The 22,857-nt window shown below is 34.2% G+C and overlaps 1 protein-coding gene across 2 annotated transcripts in view; it reads right to left on the minus strand.

Annotated features, from left to right (window-relative positions):
• Positions 1-22,857, minus strand: part of SOS2 (SOS Ras/Rho guanine nucleotide exchange factor 2) — a 99,361-nt gene that overhangs the window by 21,376 nt on the left and 55,128 nt on the right. The window contains exons 9-16 of one of the 2 annotated variants that reach the window (XM_030854909.3): positions 13,405-13,532; positions 12,243-12,898; positions 12,065-12,146; positions 10,549-10,671; positions 6,215-6,318; positions 4,165-4,387; positions 661-780; positions 321-483 (exon numbers count right to left, since the gene is read on the minus strand). In XM_030854909.3, the coding sequence (XP_030710769.1) occupies positions 321-483; positions 661-780; positions 4,165-4,387; positions 6,215-6,318; positions 10,549-10,671; positions 12,065-12,146; positions 12,243-12,898; positions 13,405-13,532 (1,599 nt within the window). The remainder of the gene's footprint in view (positions 1-320; positions 484-660; positions 781-4,164; positions 4,388-6,214; positions 6,319-10,548; positions 10,672-12,064; positions 12,147-12,242; positions 12,899-13,404; positions 13,533-22,857) is intronic. The other variant, XM_030854910.3, reaches the window with a different exon arrangement.

Here is a 22,857-nt window from a genome sequence, read left to right on the forward strand (position 1 = left end):
CTCAGCGGCCGTGGCTCACGGGCCCAGCCACTCCGCGGCATGTGGGATCTTCCCGGACCGGGGCACGAACCCGTGTCCCCTGCATCGGCAGGCGGACTCGCAACCGCTGCGCCACCAGGGAAGCCCCAAAATTCATATTCTTTGATGAATTCTAGGCTCACTTATATTGATGTATTTTCTAATATTGTGATATCACTGTGTTTAAGGAGTAAGATGGATTTATAAAGGATTTACTCAAAAAGATCAGTGGTAGAAGGAATCTCTTTCACATTAATTTTATCTCCCCACAAAAGGATAAACTATTTAAGCCTAAAACTTACCTCAAAGGTATGATCTAGTCTATAGACTGATACTGAATTTACTGCACTGACGATCTCTAATACACCATTGAAATTATTCAAATCTTGAAAAACTTGCAGAATTTCTATTATTCTACTTAGTACTGCCACCCGTTCCTCAAAATTTTCTGCTTCCACAATGCACCTAACCAAAAAAAAAAAAAAAAAAAGAAAACAGAAAATCATGGCTTAGAAAGCAAGTTCCTTGTTCCACATAGAAAAGAAGAAATATATTTTCAGCCACAATTTTTGCTTATATATGACTTAATATTATAGAAGTATAACATTAAGAAGTAGTAAGACAAAGTAAATAAAAACTTACTTTTCAAACCAGAGAGTGAGATTTGTGGTGTGGCGAATCATTTTTAATAAATTTGGAGAATTTATTTCTTTATCTTCTTTGGTCCATACACTCCCTACAAGTTCAGAAGGTTGAACTTTCCTGTGGAAGCAAAAATCAATGCACTTAACCTACAAAGGATTAGTATCAAAATTATTTAAAGGTCTCCTAAAACTTAATAAGAAAAAGACAAGTCTAAAAGATAAAGGAACAAACATAGAAGCAGGTAATTCACAGAGAAACAGAACTGAATAGCCAACGAACATGAAAAAATACTTTAACTCTTACTCAGGGAAAAGAACATTAAACCACAAGGAAATCCCATTTTATTCCTATCACACTAACAGAAGTGTAATACCAAATGGGTAAAAATGTGGATAAAAAGGGAACTCTCCATTACTGATGTGCAAGTAAAATTTGATACTTTTGTAAAATAATTTGGCAGTATCTCATAATACTGAAAATATACATACTAGATCACCCAGCAATTGTACACCTAGGTATACATTCTAGATACACCAGTTTATAAGAAAACATTTTTAAGAATGTTCAGTCAAGCATTGTTTCCAAGAGTGAAAAATCCCAAACAACCTAAAGGCTCCTCATCAAGAGACTGGATAAACTGTGGAGTATTCATACAATGGAATACAATATAGCAATTAAAATAAGCAAACTAGAGCTATACTCAGCAACAAATGCTAGAATCAATTTAAGTAAAAAACAAGTCACGGAATGATATATCAGTATAAACAACCTTAAAATGTGCAAAATAATGCTACATATTGTTTATGAATGTGTGTATGTGTATAAATTATACAGACATACATAGGAATAGTAAATATCAAATACAAGATAGTGGTTATCCTTTAGAAGAAAGAAGAGAAATGGGATTAGACAGAATTACACAAAGGGTTTCAATTTTATTTGTAATGCTTTTGTTGCTGATGCACCCGCATTGTATTATCTTCTATATTTTTTTAATACCTGAAATACTTAATAAAAAATCAGATGGAAGAGCAGATTAAATCACCGTATACAGTGATTCAGGATTACATAATTTTTAAAAAATTGACCATTGGCATTGCCATCACTGTCCTACAGACTTGGCTATTATAATAATTAAAAAGTTCAGTAGATTTGAGTGTAAATGGGTACTCTGAACAGTCTTGGAAGTAAGTTTTCTTAAGTGGTTCTATTATTTCACCAGAAATTAGTTTACAAAGAGTGTCAGTATTTTACATATGGTACCCTTCTTCCATAATACACATATCACTTAACAAAGGTATTTCTATGTTCTGAAAGTAGGTCCACATAGAGCTAAGTGCTCCCTTATTCCTGATGTCCATTCATGTGACACTATAAGGAAAAACCTGATTCTGTACTATTTGCTTTATCTAAGGAATAAGTCCCTTCATTCCCACCTATCACAAATCCCACAGTAAAGAAGCAACTTAAGTGCCCATCAACAGATGAATGGATAAAGAATTTGTGAGACACACACACACACACACACACACACACAAATATTACTCAGCCATAAAAAAGAATGAAATTCTGCCATTTACAACAACATGGATGAACCTAGAGGATATTATGCTAAGTGAAAGAAGTCAGACAAAGAAAGACATATACTGTATGTTATCACTTATATATGGAATCTAAAAATATAACAAACAAATGAATATAACAAACAAACAGACTCAGATATAGAGAACAAACTAGTGGTTACCAGTAGGGAGAGAGAAGGGGGAGGGGCAAAATAGGGGGAGGGAATTAAGAGGTAACAAAGTACTATGTATAAAATAAATAAACTACAAAGATATTTAGCACAGGTAATACAGCCAATATTTTATAGTAACTTTAAATAAAATAGCCACAAAAATATTGAATCACTATAGTGTACACCTGAAACTAATATAATATTGTGTATCAACTATACTTCAATTTAAAAAACTGTGTTTTCCTACAAAAAAAATCCTACAATATCAACAAAAACCACCTGAACTCCAAATTACTTAAAATATAACATGACACTCTGAATGAGATGGTAACAAACTCTGATGGGTGTGCTAAATTCTGAACAGCACAGTCAGGGCAAATCAGAAACCCAACTCTAAAGAAGGTGAAGTTTTATATCTGGGGCTTTCCCACATTCTCCATTTACACTAAACTTTATATATTCTTGCTTTTCCCTGTGTAATCCCAGTTTTAAAAAAAACAATGGCTGCTAATCAGGATAACTTCTTAAGGGTGTTTGTATTTTAAAATCGGCTTCTGAATGCAGAAAAGTTTTTGATGGAATGATAGTGGTAGGGGTTTATTTTCTGGATGGGGCTGGCAGGTGGCGACTACCTGTAAGGCCTGTACTCTCTTTTTTTGGTTTTTTTTTTTTTGCAAGGCCTCTACTCTTCACAGGAGCCTGGGTTGTAAATGAAAGAAGAAAGCTTAAATTATGAGGTAGGAGATAGGACAGAAAGAGGCTAATGTACTGGGAAGGACAGTGGTTTTAAAAAAAATGACAGAGGAATAAGTTGATAAAGCAAGTTGAAAAGAGAAAAAACTGTGGTTAGGAAGGTATGAGATGTGTGAGTTAGTAATTCTGGAATAAAATTTGGAGTGATGACAAGATTCAGAATATGACCACAGGAAATGTCTGATTTGGAGTAAAGAATGGCATTGGAAGTGATAAAGCCATGAAGCTAAAAGATTAGGTTGTAAATGAGTGATCTGTGTGGATACAGAGGCAGGAACTGCTTTATATATAAAGACAAATGATGGGATACAGCTAAAAATAGTCAAGCATATTTCTAGTGATCCTTATAAACAAAAGAAAATGGCTCAGAAGTTTTAAGTATGGTTCATCATCACACTACTTCAAAAATATACTTTTCTTTAAAGTGAATATTGACCTCAAATACCTAAAGTATTTGAGACTCCTTAAAAGAAGTGAAGAAATCTTTACTCTTCTAAGAATTTTGTTACTCATTTGCCTTGCAAACCTAACCCAGTCAAGCCCCACATTACAATTTTGATTACATATTGAAAAAAACCTTTTGATTACATATTTGAAAAAAAAAGAAGAAAGCTTATCTCACTCAATATTCTATTTACTTAGCTGCCCAGAGCCTAGCATCCATACTGTCTTAACGGAACCAACTCAAACTAAAGCCATGAGAAAGTATTAGGAATAGGAGCTGGGTGACTGTCTATAAAGTGGTTGCTATTGTACTGCATTAGTCTTCTCTCTGCCACTCCTCTTGTGAAGGATTGCTAGGACCTAATCTAGGCCTGAAGAGCAATAATTTATGACTTTCACCTGCAGAACAGACTATAGTTAAAAACTGTCCTATGCACTTTCTTCCCAGCCCACAAGAATAGATGAAGTATTTTTAAGCACACATGAATAATTTTCAAAATGTTCTGAAAATAGATGGAACTGTTCAAAGTTTTTGAAAACAGAGCAGCGAATTAATGTTAATTGTCTACCTGTAGAGATCAGATTCCAAAAGTGTCAGCTGACGTGCAATTTCTATTGGATGAAGTGTCATGAGATCAAACGTTTCAAACTGTCCTGGTCTGCTGATATGCCATTCAATTGGTGGAGGTGGACTTTCAAAGGTAATATTATGGCTTATTCCATTTGCCTGAGCTTGTTTCTTCCTCTTGATGATCTTAGCAATTGACTCTACCCATTTCTTCATAGCTTTCCCTAGAAAAAGAACACAAACAAAAATGCCCTTTACTTGACAGATATAACTGCAAATCTTCGTATAATCTGTAACTTTCATGCACCTTCATGAAACCCCACTCATGTCCGCCCTCTACTCCTTATGTTATTTCAAAGCAAATCTAAGATATCATATAATTTCATTCATATTTAAGTATTATCTAAAAGTTAAAAACTTTAAAATAACCATAATACCATTATCACGTATAAAAATGACAATATCTTCTTAATATCATCAAATATCTAGTTAGTATTCACATTTCCCTGATCATCTCATGTTTTATTACAGTTAGTTTGTATGAAATAGGATCTGAACAAGATCTACATATTGCATTGAGTCAGTATGTGTCAAGTCTCCTTTCATCTACAGGTTCCCCTTTCATCTCTCATTTTTGCTTGCAATTTATTTGTTGAAATTCAATCACTTGTGGAGTTTTCCAAGTCTGAATTTTGCCAATTCCATCTCTGTGGTATCATTTGCCATGTTTCTCTGTCCCTGTATCTTCTGTAAATCAACACATACAGATTTGATCTGGTCCAGGATAAACTTTCGACATGAATATTTGCAAGACTATTTCTGATAAGAGGCATATAATGTCTCTCTTTTTATGTTACTAGGAGTTGAGAAATGGTAATATTCTCATTCTATCATTCCTTCTTCACTTATTAGTTGCAATGCTTCTTTAAAAACTTTCCCTCATCAACTATTTAGTTATCTTGAGGTATAACTTGTATAGGAAAGGCCTTTAAACAAAATCATTTACTTGCTTTCTTCTAATATGTGTGTGTATTTTCGAAGCTTCTTAGATCACATATACTCTAGTGTCTTCATTAAGAACATTAAGTTAAAAATTAACTTAGTACTATAAACAATTTTAAAGCACACATGATAAAAATGTGTTTTAAACATCTCAAAACTGAAACAAAGGAATCACATTCTCTATTTAAAGTAAAATTTGCCTTGAAGAACAAGCAGGAGATGAAAGAAGCTAGACTTAATTATGGTATTCTTAATTAATGCCTTATACTATCAGAGAAAACATGAATTTTCTTGATTCAACAGCATACATTTGATATGTACATTTGTTTAATATTCACCACCTAGAGTTTCATTTCATGGGCTGTGTTCTGAAACTTCAGGTAGGAAACTCCTATCTTTCAGGTGTCAAAAATACACCAAAAACTTTTCCAGGGGAAGTAAATATTATTTAAGAATCTGTTAACCATTCAAAACTGAAGAATAAGATTAAGGAGGAGAAGAAAACAAATTAAATTACACAAACATTTAATTATTTAAAGGAATGGCAACCATGAAATGAGATAACATTAAAGGGCTTAAATTTACTAAAGAGGACTTCTGACTTCTTAAAAAAAAAAAGATTCTCCTAGGGCTTCCCTGGTGGCGCAGTGGTTGAGAGTCCGCCTGCCGATGCAGGGGGCGTGGGTTCGTGCCCCGGTCTGGGAAGATCCCACGTACCGCGGAGCGGCTGGGCCCGTGAGCCACGGCCGCTGGGCCTGTGCGTCCGGAGCCTGTGCTCCGCAACGGGAGAGGCCGCAGAAGTGAGAGGCCCGCGTACCGCAAAAAAAAAAAAAAAAAAGATTCTCCTAAAAAACTTCAAAAGGCAAGATTTTAACACTTCAGGTGGTTCTAAACACATGTGAGCTCCTTAGAATCTATAAAAATTATTCCAAATGTTATTTCTGCCTTTTAAAAATGAAAAATAGTTTAGCTTCTTAAATTGAAAGTCATAAATTAAAAAAAAAACTCATATGAGACAGAAGATCCAATCAAATCTTCAAATAATATACCTCTTACACTTGAAATGAAGGATTCTAGTCTTTCAAGCAACTCCAAGTCTCTTTCAAAGTCATAAAAATGGTGTTCAACCCAGTGCCGAAACACATTTAAGATCCTGACAAAATGAAAAGAAACACATTTTAGTGAAACCCAAGCATTCAATTATACTTCTTTCACTTCTCTAATGCCATGGTGATACTTCTATATACTAGGGCCAATATAACACTCAAAAGAGTCTCTAATTTCTATTTAACTAATACCTTAAGTGCTTCAGTAATATGAACTGTTTATTATTCAAAAATTATACTTTAAAAAATTTATAAGCATAAAAATCGTGGCTTCTATACTTATCCATTTATGTTCTGGAAAAGTACTTTTTCTTTATTTATATGTAGAAAATTCATACTCTGTCCAATACAAAAGCAACTTTTAAGTTCTTCAATTATATTTTCCACATAAAATGGAAAACCAACTAAGATGTAGTGTATCTGGTTCTAAATTCAAGTGCTATCATCAAATTTCTATGTAATTTACAGGTAGGTTCACATTCTTTTATTTCAAAAGACAAAAATATTTCTGACAGAGAGCTATTTTGTTTTACAGTACCTCAAAAATAATTACTTACAGAGATTTAAGTAATAGAGATTTAAGCAATCTATACAAATAAAACATTCCATTCTCCATCACGAAGATACAGATACTGTATATTAATTACATTAGCATTTTTCCTTCATTATTTCAACGAATATTTCTAGTTTATCTTCCCACCCACTGCCCGCGACCGCAGCAACTGTCAGACAGTAGTTTTTTTCCCAGACTAAGAAACTATTTTAAATTACTAATGGTATCTGTAATAAAACAACCTTAAGTGCCTGGTTGGCTCAGTGGCTTAGCGAGTGTTTCAAATGATCACAAAATTGATAGCTTCTAGGCTAACACTAGTTTTCAAATAACTCTGCTTCCATCCTTTCTACTTCCTAGTTTCTACAGAATCCAATGTAATTTAAAAATTATTATCATGTAAAAGAAAAAAAAACTCATCACTAGATTTCACCAAAATTAAGAAAAGTTAAGATAATCCAAAGACGGGAGAAAATATGTGTAAAACATTTATCTGACAAAAGACTGGCATCCAATCCTACTCAATACACTACTACAACTCCATAATGAAAAGACAACTCAATAAAAAATAGGCAGAAGATTTTAATAGAGTCTTGACCAGATAAATACGAATAGCCAATAACAGACAATAAAAAGTTCTCAACATTGCATCATTGAAAAGATACTAGTTAAAATCATAAAGAGATATCATCACTATACCCCACCTGTTTGGCTAAGGTATGAACACTGACATCACTAAATACTGGTAAGGATAAGGAACAACTGGAACTCTCATAAATTGTTGGTGAGAGTATAATATTGTACAATTACTTTGGGAAAAGATTTGGCAGTTTCTTTTAAAATTAAGCACACACCTACCCTATGACCCAGTCTCCCACTTTGAATTATTTACAAAAGATATATGAAAAAACATGTTCACGAAAGACTTATAAACTTCATAGCAGCTTTAATCATAATAATCAAAAACTGAAAGAACCCAGGTGTCCTTCAGTGGGAAAGTGAATAAAAAAATTGTGGTATATTCATATAATAGAATACCACCTCAGCAATAAAATAGAACAAACACTGATATAAGCAACAACATGCTCAAAAGCATGTTGAGTGAAAGAAGTCGGACACAAAGGAGTATATAATACACAAATCCATTTACATGAAAGTATAAAACAGGTAAAAGTAATCTATATAGGAAATTGAAAGCTGCTTTGGGCAATGAGAACAAAAATTGATTAGAATGGGCATTAGGGAACTTTGCCGGGTGAAAGTAACATCTTATACACCTTGACAGGAGTGTGGATTATAGAGATGTATTTGTTAAAAATTCAAAGTACACTTAAGATGTGTGTGTTTCATTATATACACATTTTACAACAACAGAATAAACAAATACTGAACTGTTAATTATATACAAACTGAAGTATTTAAAGAGAAATGTACTTTGAAATATGTCCCCCAAATTAGATGATTAATGGACCAAGAGAAGGATGATAAATCCATAGATCTGTGATAAAGTAAGGATAGTAAACTGCTAACAGTAGATCTAGGTGGTAGAGTCCTAGGTGGTACAGCTCACTGTAAAATTCTTTCACCTTTGCGTTATGTAAAAATTTTGTAATACAATGTTGGAAAAAGTTACTATCATTATAAAAATTACTATTATTGCTAAAAATCCTTTAATGCTCATAGGCCAAGTTTAATAACTTGGCATGGATTTCAAGGCCACTGACAACTCCGCCCATTCCATGTAGTAATCTCATCTACTACTATCTGCAATACAATTCATTCCTCTTGAGTCATTTTCCTTACCTATTTCCTCTGCACACTACCCTCATTTCTGCCTTCCTGCATTTGTTCATACTATTTCTCACGACTCTGAATACCAACAATCACCTTTCTGCCTATCTATCTAAATCCTACATATCCTTTGGGAGCAATTTCAGATTTTACCTCTTCCAAAATGCTTTCCCTAATTTTCCTGAAATTTTATGAGGCTGTATCTTTCTAAGCCACTTAAACACTTGACATTTAAAGTAGAATAATATACAACTGTTTCATGTATCCCTTTTCCCCAATAAAACTGTAATATCACAGTGGCAAAGAGGATATTCTATGCTCTGTTTTTTTGTTTGGCAGCGCAGCGCAGCATGCAGGATCTTAGTTCCCAAACCAGGGATCGAACCTGTGTCCCCTGTGATGGTAGCATGGAGTCTTAACCACTGCACCACCAGGGAAGTTCCTCTATGCTATTTCTGTATTCACTATAGTTACAAGTACAGGACTGAGAACACAGAAAATGCTTAGAAATAAATACTTAAAGAACATATATGACTGAGAGTCTAATATTATATTCTGCTCTAATATAGCAACCTCATAAATGTGTGCCTCATGTCAAGGGGCTTAATTTGAGTGTGGATTAGTACAAATGCATCACAGCTAGTAGAAAAAAGTTAATTACTTCTTTATGGTTCAGGGGTAAATAAGCTCATCTTCTTAGGCAAAGAATGACATATTAAAAGTTTTGGCTGACAGACATATAGTTGGGAGCACTATCATTCCTCTAAAACTGCATTTATTTGTGGCAATCATCCTGAAAAATAAGCAGTTAATATACTCAGTTTCAAAATGTCAATTTATTCATTAATATTAATCAAGGAAACTTAACATTTACAGGGAAAAAATATTTAGATCATATACAATTAATAAGATATCTCAGTTTTCCCATGGAAAAAGGTAGATAATACTTTGGTTTTCACTTGGACTATAAATAAGCCTAATCAAAGGAGCTTCCACTTTTCAATGCTCAGTGAACACTGAAACAAACAAACAAGCACTGGTTTACAAAGTCAGATATGGATCCTCTCCTGTCACTCCCTTCATATGACCTATCTCAAACTACTTTATCCTGTTAAGTTTCAATTTTCTCTTAAACAAAGTGGAAATAGTAATTGTGTTGTGAGGATGAGATAAAAAAGATAAAGCACTTAGGCACACAGAGTAACCTAACAACCAGCAGATGTTATTATCAGATACATTTTTAGAAATTATTAAACCGATAACCAATAAGGACCTACTGTATAGCACAGGGAACTATACTCACTATCTTGTAATAACCTACAATAGAAAAGAATCTAAAAAAGAAAAAAATATATATATATAAAACTGAATCACTTTGCTGTACACCTGAAACTAACACAAGATTGTAAATCAACTATATTTCAGTAAAAATTTTTTTAAAAAGAAAAAGCATGAAAAAAATAAATTATTGAAATGACACTTTTTAGATAAGTAACAAATGTCTATGTATCTTGTGGGAAAAGAGTGAGGAAAGAACTAGAACTTTCATAAATATTATAAATGGTAAAAAAGCCCAGAATTACTAAATGATCACAATGAGACAACGAAAACAAAAAGGGGGAGGGGGGATTGACAATAGGCAAATGAAATTTTCATATGAAATTTTATTATTTTTATTTATTAGGTACCCTGATCTGCAAGCATAACATATCACATGCTAGAGATATCTGATGCATATAACACAGTATATTTTAATAATTAAATTTCTTCAGGGAATTAAGAGTAGCTGCACATAAAAAGAACTTTGGAAGTTTAATTTAAACTGCTATGAAATTAATAATACCTACATCTGAATTAAGAGGTAAAAACTTTTGTGCTAACTATGTATTGAAAATTGAATGGCACATAAAAAAATATAATATTCAGGCCAAACCTAAGTTGTACTGGTTGGACGTATTCCTTGCGAAACCTTTTAAGGTCTGCACTGATTGGCTGCTCCCCTTTCTCTACTGCCAATTTATCTGCTTCAGTAGGTTCTGGCTCTGGAATTTCAAATCTAAGAAGAAAAGCAAAATGAGAGAAATTTTTTGTTGTTCATACAGAAATGAGAAAGATTTCAAATACAGTAGAAAAAATATTTTAACTAACCAACCTTCTTTACTACCATTTATGTGAAAAGTGCAATTACTGATAAACTTCTCTTGAAGTATTACATACTACAAAAAACTGCCCTTTGTCTATAGTACTAAATACTTATATTCTTACTTTTATCAAAAAAAAGTTTAATAACTAGCATTGACCAACATACGAAAGGTCAGTGGAAAAGATCCAAGAAAAGAATCTATGAAGAGTATGACCTCTTTAAAGAACATAACAGAGATACCTTATCTAATAATCTGTCCTTAATATTTAATTTATTAAAATGAAAGTAAATTTCCTAAAATAAGTGAACATAAATCCAAAGAGAAGTCCCACTCTGAATTTTAAATATTATTTAAAAAACATAACTAAGTGGATAAGGTAAAAAAATCAAAGTTAAAAAAAAAAAACCTTCCCCAACCATAGGAAATATAGCTAAAATATGTCTAACACGTGCTTTCCTTATTTTGGACATGGAAAGGCAGCTAAGTAAATCTTCATAGCACATTATACTAACTCAGTCTGCTATACTTAGTTTCATGGAACAACATAATGATAGAGGTCCAGATAAAATTCTGGTAGTTAAGTTTGAAAATGTAAAACAAAAATTATTTTGAAGTCCATATACTATCATTCAACCTATAAAGCATTTAAAGTACCACTAACATACTCAGTAAAAAAAAGTCAATCCAAAACTTAATTTTAAAAAATTAATCATAATAAAGAAAATTTTAATTTTTTTAGGTCTAATAATGATACTGTATTATGGTTTTAATAAGGACACTTATCTTTTAGAAATACAAAATGGGAATATTTACAGATGAAATATGTTGCCAAGGATTTACTTCAAAATAATCCTGGAATTAGGGTGTTCAAGTCAGTATGGAAACAGATGAAACATGAGTTGATAATTATTGAAGTTGGATGATTGATAAATGGGGCTTATTATGTTCTACTTACTCGTTTATGTTTTAAAATTTTCCATGGTAAAAAGTTTGTTTCAGAAGTAAAAAGTCTCTTTCAAGGAAGTATTGTTTTATTGAATAGAAAAAATTTCATTAAAATTCATAGTTTTTTTATCCTGTAAAAATGGGTCTTTCTGATTACCACTATAAATATTGCTAAGATCTGTTATAAACAGGGATTTCAGTAAGTATGCTGCTTGAAGAGAATAGTAATACTGCAAATTTAATGTCAAATAAATTATGTTCAAAAACTACCTGAGGACATACTAGATACCTAGCACTTTGCAAGGTACAAAACAGTTAACTTTAAAAAAAATTTAAATATAAATGAAATATTTTTCTTACCGTTCAATCAGTAAGCTTAGCAATTCCTGTGGTTTACAAAATGAACGATACGTAGTAAGAAAAGTGCGAACAAAATTGGGATCTGAAAAGATAGAGCATAAAACAGGTTGCATATTCAATTTATTCAGATTAATTAATTCAAAGTACCATATTTTGGAGGGGTTCCTTCCTTACATACCTGCATACATGTGATATGTTAACCTTTCAATTAATTTCACCACAGTTCCTCCTTTAATAATGGGGATTCCACTTCTACTTTGCAAGTTGTCTTCAAAAACAATGTTTTCCTCAGAGTCTTTTACCACAAAACGATACACTTCAGGACTCGGTAATCTAAGTGGTTGTTCATTTTCTTCCTTCAGTAATACTGAATCTAGCATTCGATCTAGAGTACTACGATAATGAAGAGAAATAAGTGCTGCCATCCAATTATTTTTCTCTTCAGCAGACTTAGCAGCAAATATTATGCTGTTTTCATCTTTGGATACTAATTCAAAAGCATGTTTGCACTCACAAGTATCTTCTTTATCACATATTTGTATTTTCCTCATGACAAATTTTTCTTTTAATCTGTATTCTGCACTACTGTATCCTGGAAGGCGTGACTGGCTATGATTGGGTTTGCAGCTAATCATTAAGCCATCAAAGAGAAAAATGTGCCGTTCGTGTTTAGCACCAATTCTTGTCAATGGGCCTTCCATAATAAATTCATTACAACACTGTCCAATATCTTTGCCTTCCCATCCATCTATGTTTTTCTGAATTTCATTCATTTTTTTAATAGCCAGGTGCTTGCTTCTTAATTGACGATTATAAAAAGGGCAAACAGGATCCCTAAAAAAACAGCAACAACAACAACAAAAAACCCAGATAAATTTAGCTTATTCAATGGTTAAGCAACCTTAATTGCCTTAGGTATGAACTACCTCAAATCAAGTGACAAAAATATTAAATAACTAAACACTAGATTTTGCACACAGCATTTACTCGCTTCTAACTTTGCCACTAAATAATACATGCCTCAATTTCATTATTGTGAAAGAGAAACAGCAGAGGCTCTATATATCATTCTTAATGCCATAAGAATTAAAATGAAAATAACACTAAATTTCTTATATAAATGATACAAAAATTATTTAATGTATCTTTTAAAAATTTTATTAAATATATCTTAACAATGCCAATTTTAAAAGACTAAAGGACAAAAGAAAAATGTAAAACAAAACTATAACTTTCAAGAATGCAACTATCACTGTAAGTTACACTTCTTTAGAAAACCAGACATCAGGCGTAAGAGAAGTATTCCATAAGCATTCATATTTTCAAAAGTTTGGAATTACCCAGGTCGGCGTCTAGGTGAATACTGCTTGTAAATTCGGTCCATACTACCTTGGAGATTCATAAGAGCAGTAATAGCTTGGTTCAAACATTCTCTGTCTTCATGCTCTTCACTACATGCTTTCAATTGCTAAGAAAAACCAAAAAGAAAAATTAAACCTGCATTGGTCAATTCTTTCCCTTTCTCATAATTAGAGGAAGCAGCAACAAATATTATGAACTCTCAAAAGAATTTTAAATACACTTAATAAAAACAACTATAATTTTATATAATTATGTATATACCTCCTGATCCTTCAAACCAGCCCTCTTTCTACATATGTAAATACAACACAGATATTACTACCATTACAATCAGGAAAAAAAAAAAAAAAGCAACTGTGATAACTATTTGGACATTTTCCAGATATATCAAAATAGTTTAAAACATGCAAAGCATGAAATTTACAAATTATTTTATTTATGAGTAACTATGAACAGAGAAAAACACGTATTACTCCACATTCTCTAATGACTAAATTCTTAAGTTTTAAAGATTTCTAAAAGCTTGCATGTCTTTGTGATACAACATAATCAAGTATGCTAACTTTAGCAATTCAATCTACCATAAACTTTCCTACAAACAGCATCACACAAAGATTCAACTGATATTTTTTACATCGTAAAGTTCAACTATTCTAGTAAACATCAAGAAACCATGAAAGTTAATATCCTATCTTACTGATCTTAGAAATAAGATTTATAATTACAAATTGCGTTATTCATCCTAACAACTCTGGCTTTATTTCATTTAACCAAAAACTTCTCCCATAGCTCAGTCTCAAAATGGAAGAAAATTCATCTTATAATAAATAATTCAGATTGGATGATGCGCCAGTGTTTTTCTTTTCTTTTCTTTTTTTTTTTTTGCGGTACGCGGGCCTCTCACTGTTGTGGCCTCTCCCATTGCGGAGCACAGGCTCCGGACGCGCAGGCCCAGCGGCCATGGCTCACGGGCCCAGCCACTCCGCGGCATGCGGGATCCTCCCGGACCGGGCACGAACCCGTGTCCCCTGCATCGGCAGGCGGACTCTCAACCACTGCGCCACCAGGGAAGCCCGCGCCAGTGTTTTAATTTGTTTGACAGAAGAATTCAAAGTGGAGCATTATACAGAGATTATGCAGATACAAATTTATATGAGAATACATGAGAATATGGAAAAATCATGTGAGAATATGGAAAAATTACAATTGCTTCAGAAAACTTTAAAAAATTTAAGTGTATTTCATGATCTTAAACTACCTCACTAGAAATTTTATGACAAATTTTCCTTATATTCCAAGAACAATCTGAAAACCATTCAGCAATGGTTCCCTTTCCTCAGCAAGGAACCGAATGGATACTGTTTAAGTACTAGGTCCATTAACTTTCATTTATATGTCTAGAAATTATTCTCTAAAAAACAAAATTCTCTCTATATAGAGCACAGAGCCATCTGATATTTTTTAAGATACATATAAAAGTCTTGCTATCAAAGATTTGCAATATAAATAATTTAAGTGACTACCATCGGAAGTAAAACCTTCATCCTCTAGATTTAAGAAACAGAAAATTTAAAAGGAAAAAGAGACAAAAAACCACAGGAAGTTTGAAAAATGATCTTCACTCAATCATTCTGACTTCTAAAGGTGAAAATTACTACCAAATCACTTATTTTGCTGTTTCAAAGATTTCTTACAAAAAGATTCTTTTCAGCTCCACTCTAAAATACTTCCGTAGTAAATACGGACACTGATGACATAAAATGCTTAATTATAGTTTTATTCTTATTGCTTTTGTTGATCCAAATTTCCAAATTATCACTAATGAGATTCTACCAAAATGAGAACTGCTTTTCAATTTACATGTATGAGGATACTAAATTTCTACTGTCTACTTGGTCTTAAGGCTGCTCAAACTCTTCCACATAAATGGCCTTGTCATTTCTAAATATCCATGAAGAATTACAGGCTGTCAAAGAGAAAAAAACCTTCAGGATGATTTCTTGGTGATATAAGTATACAAAACAATGGCTTTCTTTGGCGTAAATGTAGTCCAATAATTTGCTAAACGTTTCTTGAATTTTTGGCAGTGAGATTCAACAAACAACAGATTAATGAATATCCAAGCTAATTCTCTATAGCTGTCTGAGAGAATGTATTCTTACAGTGACACGGAAGTTACCACACTGAACTGCCTTGCAAGTTAAGTCATGCTCTTTCACACTGCTGTGGCCTTCTACCTATCTGCCTCTGCTCCTCCTTATCTACCTGGTGAATTCAGCCTCTATGATACAGTTCAAATGCCTCCTCCCTATGAAGCTCTTTCCTTTTTTCTCCCCCCTTAAGTTTTCTCTTTTGAAATAATATCAAATTTGTAGAAAAGCTATAAAAGTAATACAACTGCTGTATACTCGAGTCACCAGTTTTTGTTTTTTTAATAAATTTATTTGTTTATTTTTGGCTGCGTTGGGTCTTCTTTGCTGCACGCGGCCTTTCTCTAGTTGGGCCAGCGGGGGCTACTCTTCCTTGCAGTGTGCGGGCTTTTCATTGTGGTGGCTTCTCTTGTTGAGGAGCACAGGCTCTAGGCGCGCGGGCTTCAGTAGTTGCAGCACGTGGGCTCAGTAGTTGTGGCTCGCGGGCTCTAGAGCGCAGGCTCAGTAGTTGTGGCGCACGGGCTTAGTTGCTCCACGGCATGTGGGATCTTCCCGGACCAGGGCTCAAACCCATGTCCCCTGCATTGGCAGGCAGATTCTTAACCACTGCACCACCAGAGAAGCCCTGGGTCACCAGTTTTTAACACTTTGCCACATAGGCTTCATCATTCAGTGTGTGAGTGTATGTGCATTTTCCCCCTGAACTATCTGAGAGTAGTTTGTGATACAGTCCTCTCAGTTCCTTGCTGAGGAAGGTGAACCATTGCTAAATGGTTCTGAGATTGGTTTCGAAATATCAGGAAAATTCAAATATATCACAAACTACTCTCAAATAGTGTTATTCCCCTTTACTCCTTTGATATTTCAGCAATGTGTCTTAGAACAAAAATTCTTTTACAGTATAGTGATCAACTTCAGGAAATTTAACTTTAGTAATGTTCTGTAATCTAATTTACAGTGCATATCCAATTTAGTTAATGTCTCAATCCTGTCCTTTAGTGCAATTCCCCCCCAATACAGGATGCAGTCAGTGTGTACTTAGCTATCATGTTTCTACTGTCTCTTTTAATCTGTAGTAGTTCCTCAGCATTTGCCTTTTATGGCTCCCCCAATTAAATAACACCAACACACCAGAATAGTAGGATAAACCTCTGCATACCCAACACTCATAAATTTTTTTCTAACTTTCCTAGACAGAGGTTAGTTACTCCTGACTCAGTAATCCCACTGAACTACTTCTATTACGCACTTATTATATTGCCATTATTTGTCTGATGTTCATCTTCTTTACTAAACCATGAACTCCTTAAAGCTTGGGGATATATTTTATTCATTTTTAGTACAGTACCCACACATGGTAAGTACCCAATAGGGTAATCAGAAAGAGTGACTGCTGTATAACTACTTATTATTTTGTTAAGTGTTCAGACAAATAACGACAATGAACATTTATTAAGTTCTTATTCTGTGCATGCTCTTTTATGCATTAGCTTATATAATGTCTGTTACAACTCTGTAAGATAGGTACTATTATTATACACATGTCACAGATGAAGAAACTGAGACACCCAAGATAAGTGGCAGAGTCTATATTCAAACCCAGGAACTTTGACTCCAGGGTCCAGGCTTTTTGCCATACTACTACACCGCCTCTCTCCAATGACACAAAACACAATTATGCAAAATACTGAACTATGACAAAATCTGGTGAACGCGAGTTAAAGGAGATCCCCTCTACCTTAAAAACAAACTGGGTAATTACACAGTTTAAGAAATAAAATGAAGTAAGTGTGCTTTGGAAAAGAGGTCAAAGAGAATAAATGCCCTTACAATATATGCTTAAGCTAAGTAAAGTGGAAGTGATCTTTCATTAATGTGTAGTACCTTATGAATTTGACTGAAGAATATATTCCTTGCTTAACTGATAATCATTATTCTCCTTAGTTGTGTATATGTGTACCCTGCACTTCACGTAAGTTTTTTGTTAACTCTTATGAGACTTCACTGAAATACTTACCATGCTTCTCTTGAATTTCTATAAAATGCTGTATCTGTTATAGACATGTGTGCCTAAAGCAAGGGAAATTATAATAAATTATGAATTTGTCTCAAATTCATTATGCTGGGAATTCAGTTTAGATGTGAAATATATGTGATCAATTCTCTTTTGATAGTAATAAACTTCTCTCTAGATTTTCATAAAAATAGAATTTTAGTAATTTGGTGGGAAATTCAGCTCATTAAAACCTATCACTTTTCTTTATGTGATCTTTTAAAATGTGTATTATCTTCCTTTAGATGTCCTTGAGTGATGTTTCAGTACTGAAAGAGTGAATATTATGCAGTAAAATATTCCTCATCCTTTTTTTCAAGAGTCCGAACATTTCTTCCAAATAGACATTATCTCAAGTTCTTGATGTTATAAATACATTTACACACACACAGGAATGCAAAGAAACTGACAGAGTAATTGTTACATAATGTTAACCATTAGCAAATTTAGATGAAGGGAGTTTACTATACGATTTTTGTAACTTTTTTTCTATGTTTTTCAAAGTAAAAGGTTAAAAAAAAGTATTACTAAAGAAGCAATTTCAATTGTCTCACTGAAATATTGGCTTACCTTTCCCAATGAACCTCACTGAAGTCATTAATAATAGGTCTTCCTGTTAAGCTTTAAACTAAATTAAGATGGATTAAGTTCTCGAGAGGCGAATTTTTATTCTTTCCATTACTAAATTTCCAGAGAATGACCAGAGTTAGAGAGTAAAAGAATGTTACTTAGCTTTGAATAAATCAATTCCTAAGTGAGAGTCAGTATGTTCTTAGTAACAGAAGGATAAACACAGATTTTTTTCTTAGAATATAAGAAGTGTATTATAAAGATACTTATAAATCAGGAAATGAATTTGTTATTTCTTCTTCCTCTTACATAAGGATTGAAATACATATTAAGGAAAAAATCTAAAGTTTATCTGAGAAAAATAAAGAAAATGAAAGTAGTTTATGAGTAACCCCAGAGGGGTTTAAATTGGAAAAGGCCAAAAAAAGAAACCTATTACCTATAAAATGAACTTTAAAGTATTGCTATAAATAATAATAACCTAGGACTTCCCTGGTGGTGCAGTGGTTAAGAATCCACTGGGTTCGCGCCCTGGTCCAGGAAGATTCCACATGCTGGGGAGCAACTAAGCCCGTGAGCCACAACTACTGAAGCCTGCGCACTTAGAGCTGGAGCTCCGCAACAAGAGAAGCGACCTCAATGAGAAGGCCATGCACCGCAACGAAGAGTAGCCCCTGCTCGCTGCATCTAGAGAAAGCCTGCGCACAGCAACGAAGACCCAACACAGCCAAAAATAAATAAATAAAGCAAACAAACAAATAAATAAATAAGGATTTTAAAAAATAATAATAATCCAACAACATACTGTAAAATAATTTCAGGAAAACTATATATGATATCCTCTAATTTCTCATTATGTAGTTGTTTTGTGTTTTTCTATCTTGCTTATCATAAACTCTGATTCTGGGAAATAAAACTCAAATAATATTTAAATATTATGTCCACAAATAAATCTCCCTTGGTATATGACTGGGGCAGATATTTCAAATTAAAACTGGCTTAAAACTGCTGCAGGACTGCGTTTTCTATTCCCAAAAGACTATGATAGCCTTAAGTCACACTGGTCGAGGCTTCTTTTATAGGTTCTCATCCCAAAGTAAGTTCAACGTGAAATGAAGTTTCCTTTGGATGAGTACTTGAGCCCAAACAGTATCACAAAAAGGCAATCAACAGAATGAGAGAGTATTTACAAATGACAGATCTGATAAGGTACTAATATTCAGAATATATAAAGAACTCCTATAATACAACCACAAAAATACAAACAACCCAAATTAAAAATGGGCAAAGGACTTGAACAGACATTACTCCAAAGAAGATATACGAATGGCCAACAAGCAAATGAAAAAATGCTCACCGTCACTAATAGGGAAATGCAAGTCAAAACCACAATGAGCTACCACCTCACATCCATTAGGATGGCTACTATCAAAAAACAAAAATACTGAAAATAACAAGTGCTGGCAAGGATGTGGAGAAATTGGAATGCGTGTGTGCTGTTGGTGGGAATATAAAATGGTATAAAGCTGCTATGAAATACTGTACAGTGCTTCCTCAAAAAATTAAAAATAGGGGCTTTCCTGGTGGCACAGTGGTTGAGAGTCTGCCTGCCAATGCAGGGGGCACAGGTTCGTGCCCCGGTCCCGGAAGATCCCACATGTCGCGGAGCGGCTAGGCCCGTGAGCCATGGCCGCTGAGCGTGCGCGTCCGGAGCCTGTGCTCCGCAATGGGAGAGGCCACAACAGTGAGAGGCCCATGTACTGCCAAAAAAAAAAAAAAAAAATTAAAAATAGAATTACCCTATGCTCCAGCAATTCCACTTCTGGGTATATATCCAAAAGAATTGAAAGCAGAGTCTCGAGGACATATTTGTTCACCGATATCTGTAGCAGTATTATTTACATAAGCCAAAAAGTAGAAGCAACCCAAGTGTCCAACACTGGCTGTATAGCAATATACTTAAGTCTACTGAACCGTACACTTAAAATTGTTAAGATGGTAAATTTCATGTTATGCTTTACCACAATTAAAAACAAAATGTTATTAAAAGGAACAGTATAACAGTCAGAACAGATATAAAAGTAAAAAGCAGTTTCTAATCTGACCATGTGATAATCCTCTTTGCTTCTGTCTAGAATTAGTCCTTATTTTGTATTTTTCAAAATGCATGTCATAATCTATTGAATTATGACATGAACGAATCCTTTTTTTAAAAATGAAAGAAACAGAATAGAACAGAATATAGTACATGAATATACTGCATGAAATGCTAAGTAGTGTTTCAAAACACTTTCTGTTTCTTGTGTGTGTATACACGCATGTATACAGCATCATCGTGATGCTTAATGTGTTTCTTCTCTTTTTTTTTTTTGTCATATACCATTATCATTGCATCCTTTATTCACCAACGCTCCCAATATAGCACTCAAGACACTCCTCTGCAATTTTAAGTTCTGGGAACTATTCAATTATTCACTTACATTTTTCAAAGGCTTTTCTATTTGGGAAAACAGTAAGTTAATTCATATTGAGATATATTTTAACATATAACCAAAGTGCCTGACATACTGTATTCTAAAAATTTTGTGTTTAAACATTGTAAGTGTAATATAACTGTTTATGCATATATAATAATTTAATATACATACATAAATTAACATATATAAATATATGTATATACATGGAAATTGATATTATAACTCATAAAACATCACTAATTAGCAACCTTAATATTGCCCATGTAAGAAAACTGTAATTAAGGAAAGATAAGTGAAATTTCCAGTGTAGCCCTCCTAATAAAATATGGAGCATAAGTTTAAACACAGCCCTTTAAGGTGGGTAACATCTGAGGATGTTTGCAGGTATTCTTTCCACTTATCACCCTCACTCTCCTCACCCCAAGCCTCAAAAATTGAGAAAGAAATGCCAATATTTTCAGTGCCTTTAACCATGTATATATCTCAATTTTTTTTACTCTAGGCAATGAAAAATGTTAAGAACGTGTCTTCACTTATACTACTTTGAACTGATTGGAAGTAAAATGTGACAGTGTGAGAAATGCAGTAAATGTACAATTCACATGAATGTATTTCTGACTATGGATTATTCCAACTGTATAACATATAGACTGATTCCCACAGGACAATAATGCTATAAATAAGTGGGTCACTCTCTAGAATACCTCTAGAATAAGGTCCTTCTGATCCCACTAATTGAGTCATATACTTACCAAGAATCAGTAGTACATGTTTCCAAACATGTATGACACTTGTGCTTATGCTATTATGTAATTTAATTACTATATAAGTTAAAGAAATATGAGTATAAAATATTTATATGAAAACTCAAATCAAATAATTTTAAAGCAAGTCTTTTTAAAAGCTATAGGGAGATTGGTTCAAGATGGCAGAGTAGAAGGACATGCTCTCACTCCCTCTTTCGAGAACACCAGAATCCCAACTAACTGCTGAACAATCATCAACAGGAAGACACTGGAACTCACCAAAAAAGATACCCCACCTCCAAAGACAAAGGAGAAGCCGCACTGAGACGGTAGGAGGGGCGCAATCACAATAAAATCAAATCCCATAACTGCTGGGTGGGTGACTCACAAACTGGAGAACAATTATACCACAGAAGTCCACCCACTGGAGTGAAGGTTCTGAGCCACACATCAGGCTTCTCAACCTGGGAGCCTGGAAACGGGAGGAGGAATTCCTAGAGAATCAGACTTTGAAGGCTACTGGGATTTGACTGCAGGACTTTGGCAGGACTGGGGGAAACAGGAGACTCCACTCTTGAAGGGCACACACATCGGGACCCAGGGGAAGGAGCAGTGACCCCACAGGAGACTGAACCAGATCTACCTGCTAGTGTTGGAGGGTCTCCTGCAGAGGCAGCGGGCAACTGTGGCTCACCAAGGGACAAGAACACTGGCAGCAGAAGTTCTGGGAAGTGCTCCTTAGCATGAGCCTTCCCAGAGTCTGGCATTAGTCCCACCAAAGAGCTCCAGGCCAAACAACCAACAGGGATGGAATCCAGCCCCACCCATCAGCAGTCAAGGGGATTAAAGTTTTAATCCCACCAGAGCAACAGCCAGCTCTACCATCCACCAGTCCCTCCCATCAGGAAACTTGCACAAGCCTCTTAGATAGCCTCATCAACCAGAGGGCAGATAGCAGAAGCAAGAACTACAATCCTGCAGCCTGTGGAACTAAAACCACACTCACAGAAAGACAGACAAGATGAAAAGGCAGGGGGCTATGTACCAGATGAAGGAACAAGATAAAACCCCAGAAAAACTACTAAATGAAATCCAGAAAAAGAATTCAGAATAATGATAGTGAAGATGATCCAAGACCTCAGAAAAAGAATGGAGGCAAAGATCGAGACGATGCAAGAAATGTTTAACAAAGACCTAGAAGAATTAAAGAACAAACAAACAGAGATGAACAGTACAATAACTGAAATGAAAAATGCACTAGAAGGAATCAATAGCAGAATAACTGAGGCAGAAGAACAGGTAAGTGACCTGGAAGAGAGAATGGTGGAATTCACTGCTGCGGAACAGAATAAAGAAAAAAGAATGAAAAGAAATGAAGACAGCCTAAGAGACCTCTGGGACAACATTGAACACAACAACATTCGCATTATAGGGG

Source organism: Globicephala melas, chromosome 2 (assembly GCF_963455315.2).
Source record: "Globicephala melas chromosome 2, mGloMel1.2, whole genome shotgun sequence".
Taxonomy (NCBI): Eukaryota; Metazoa; Chordata; class Mammalia; order Artiodactyla; family Delphinidae; genus Globicephala; species Globicephala melas.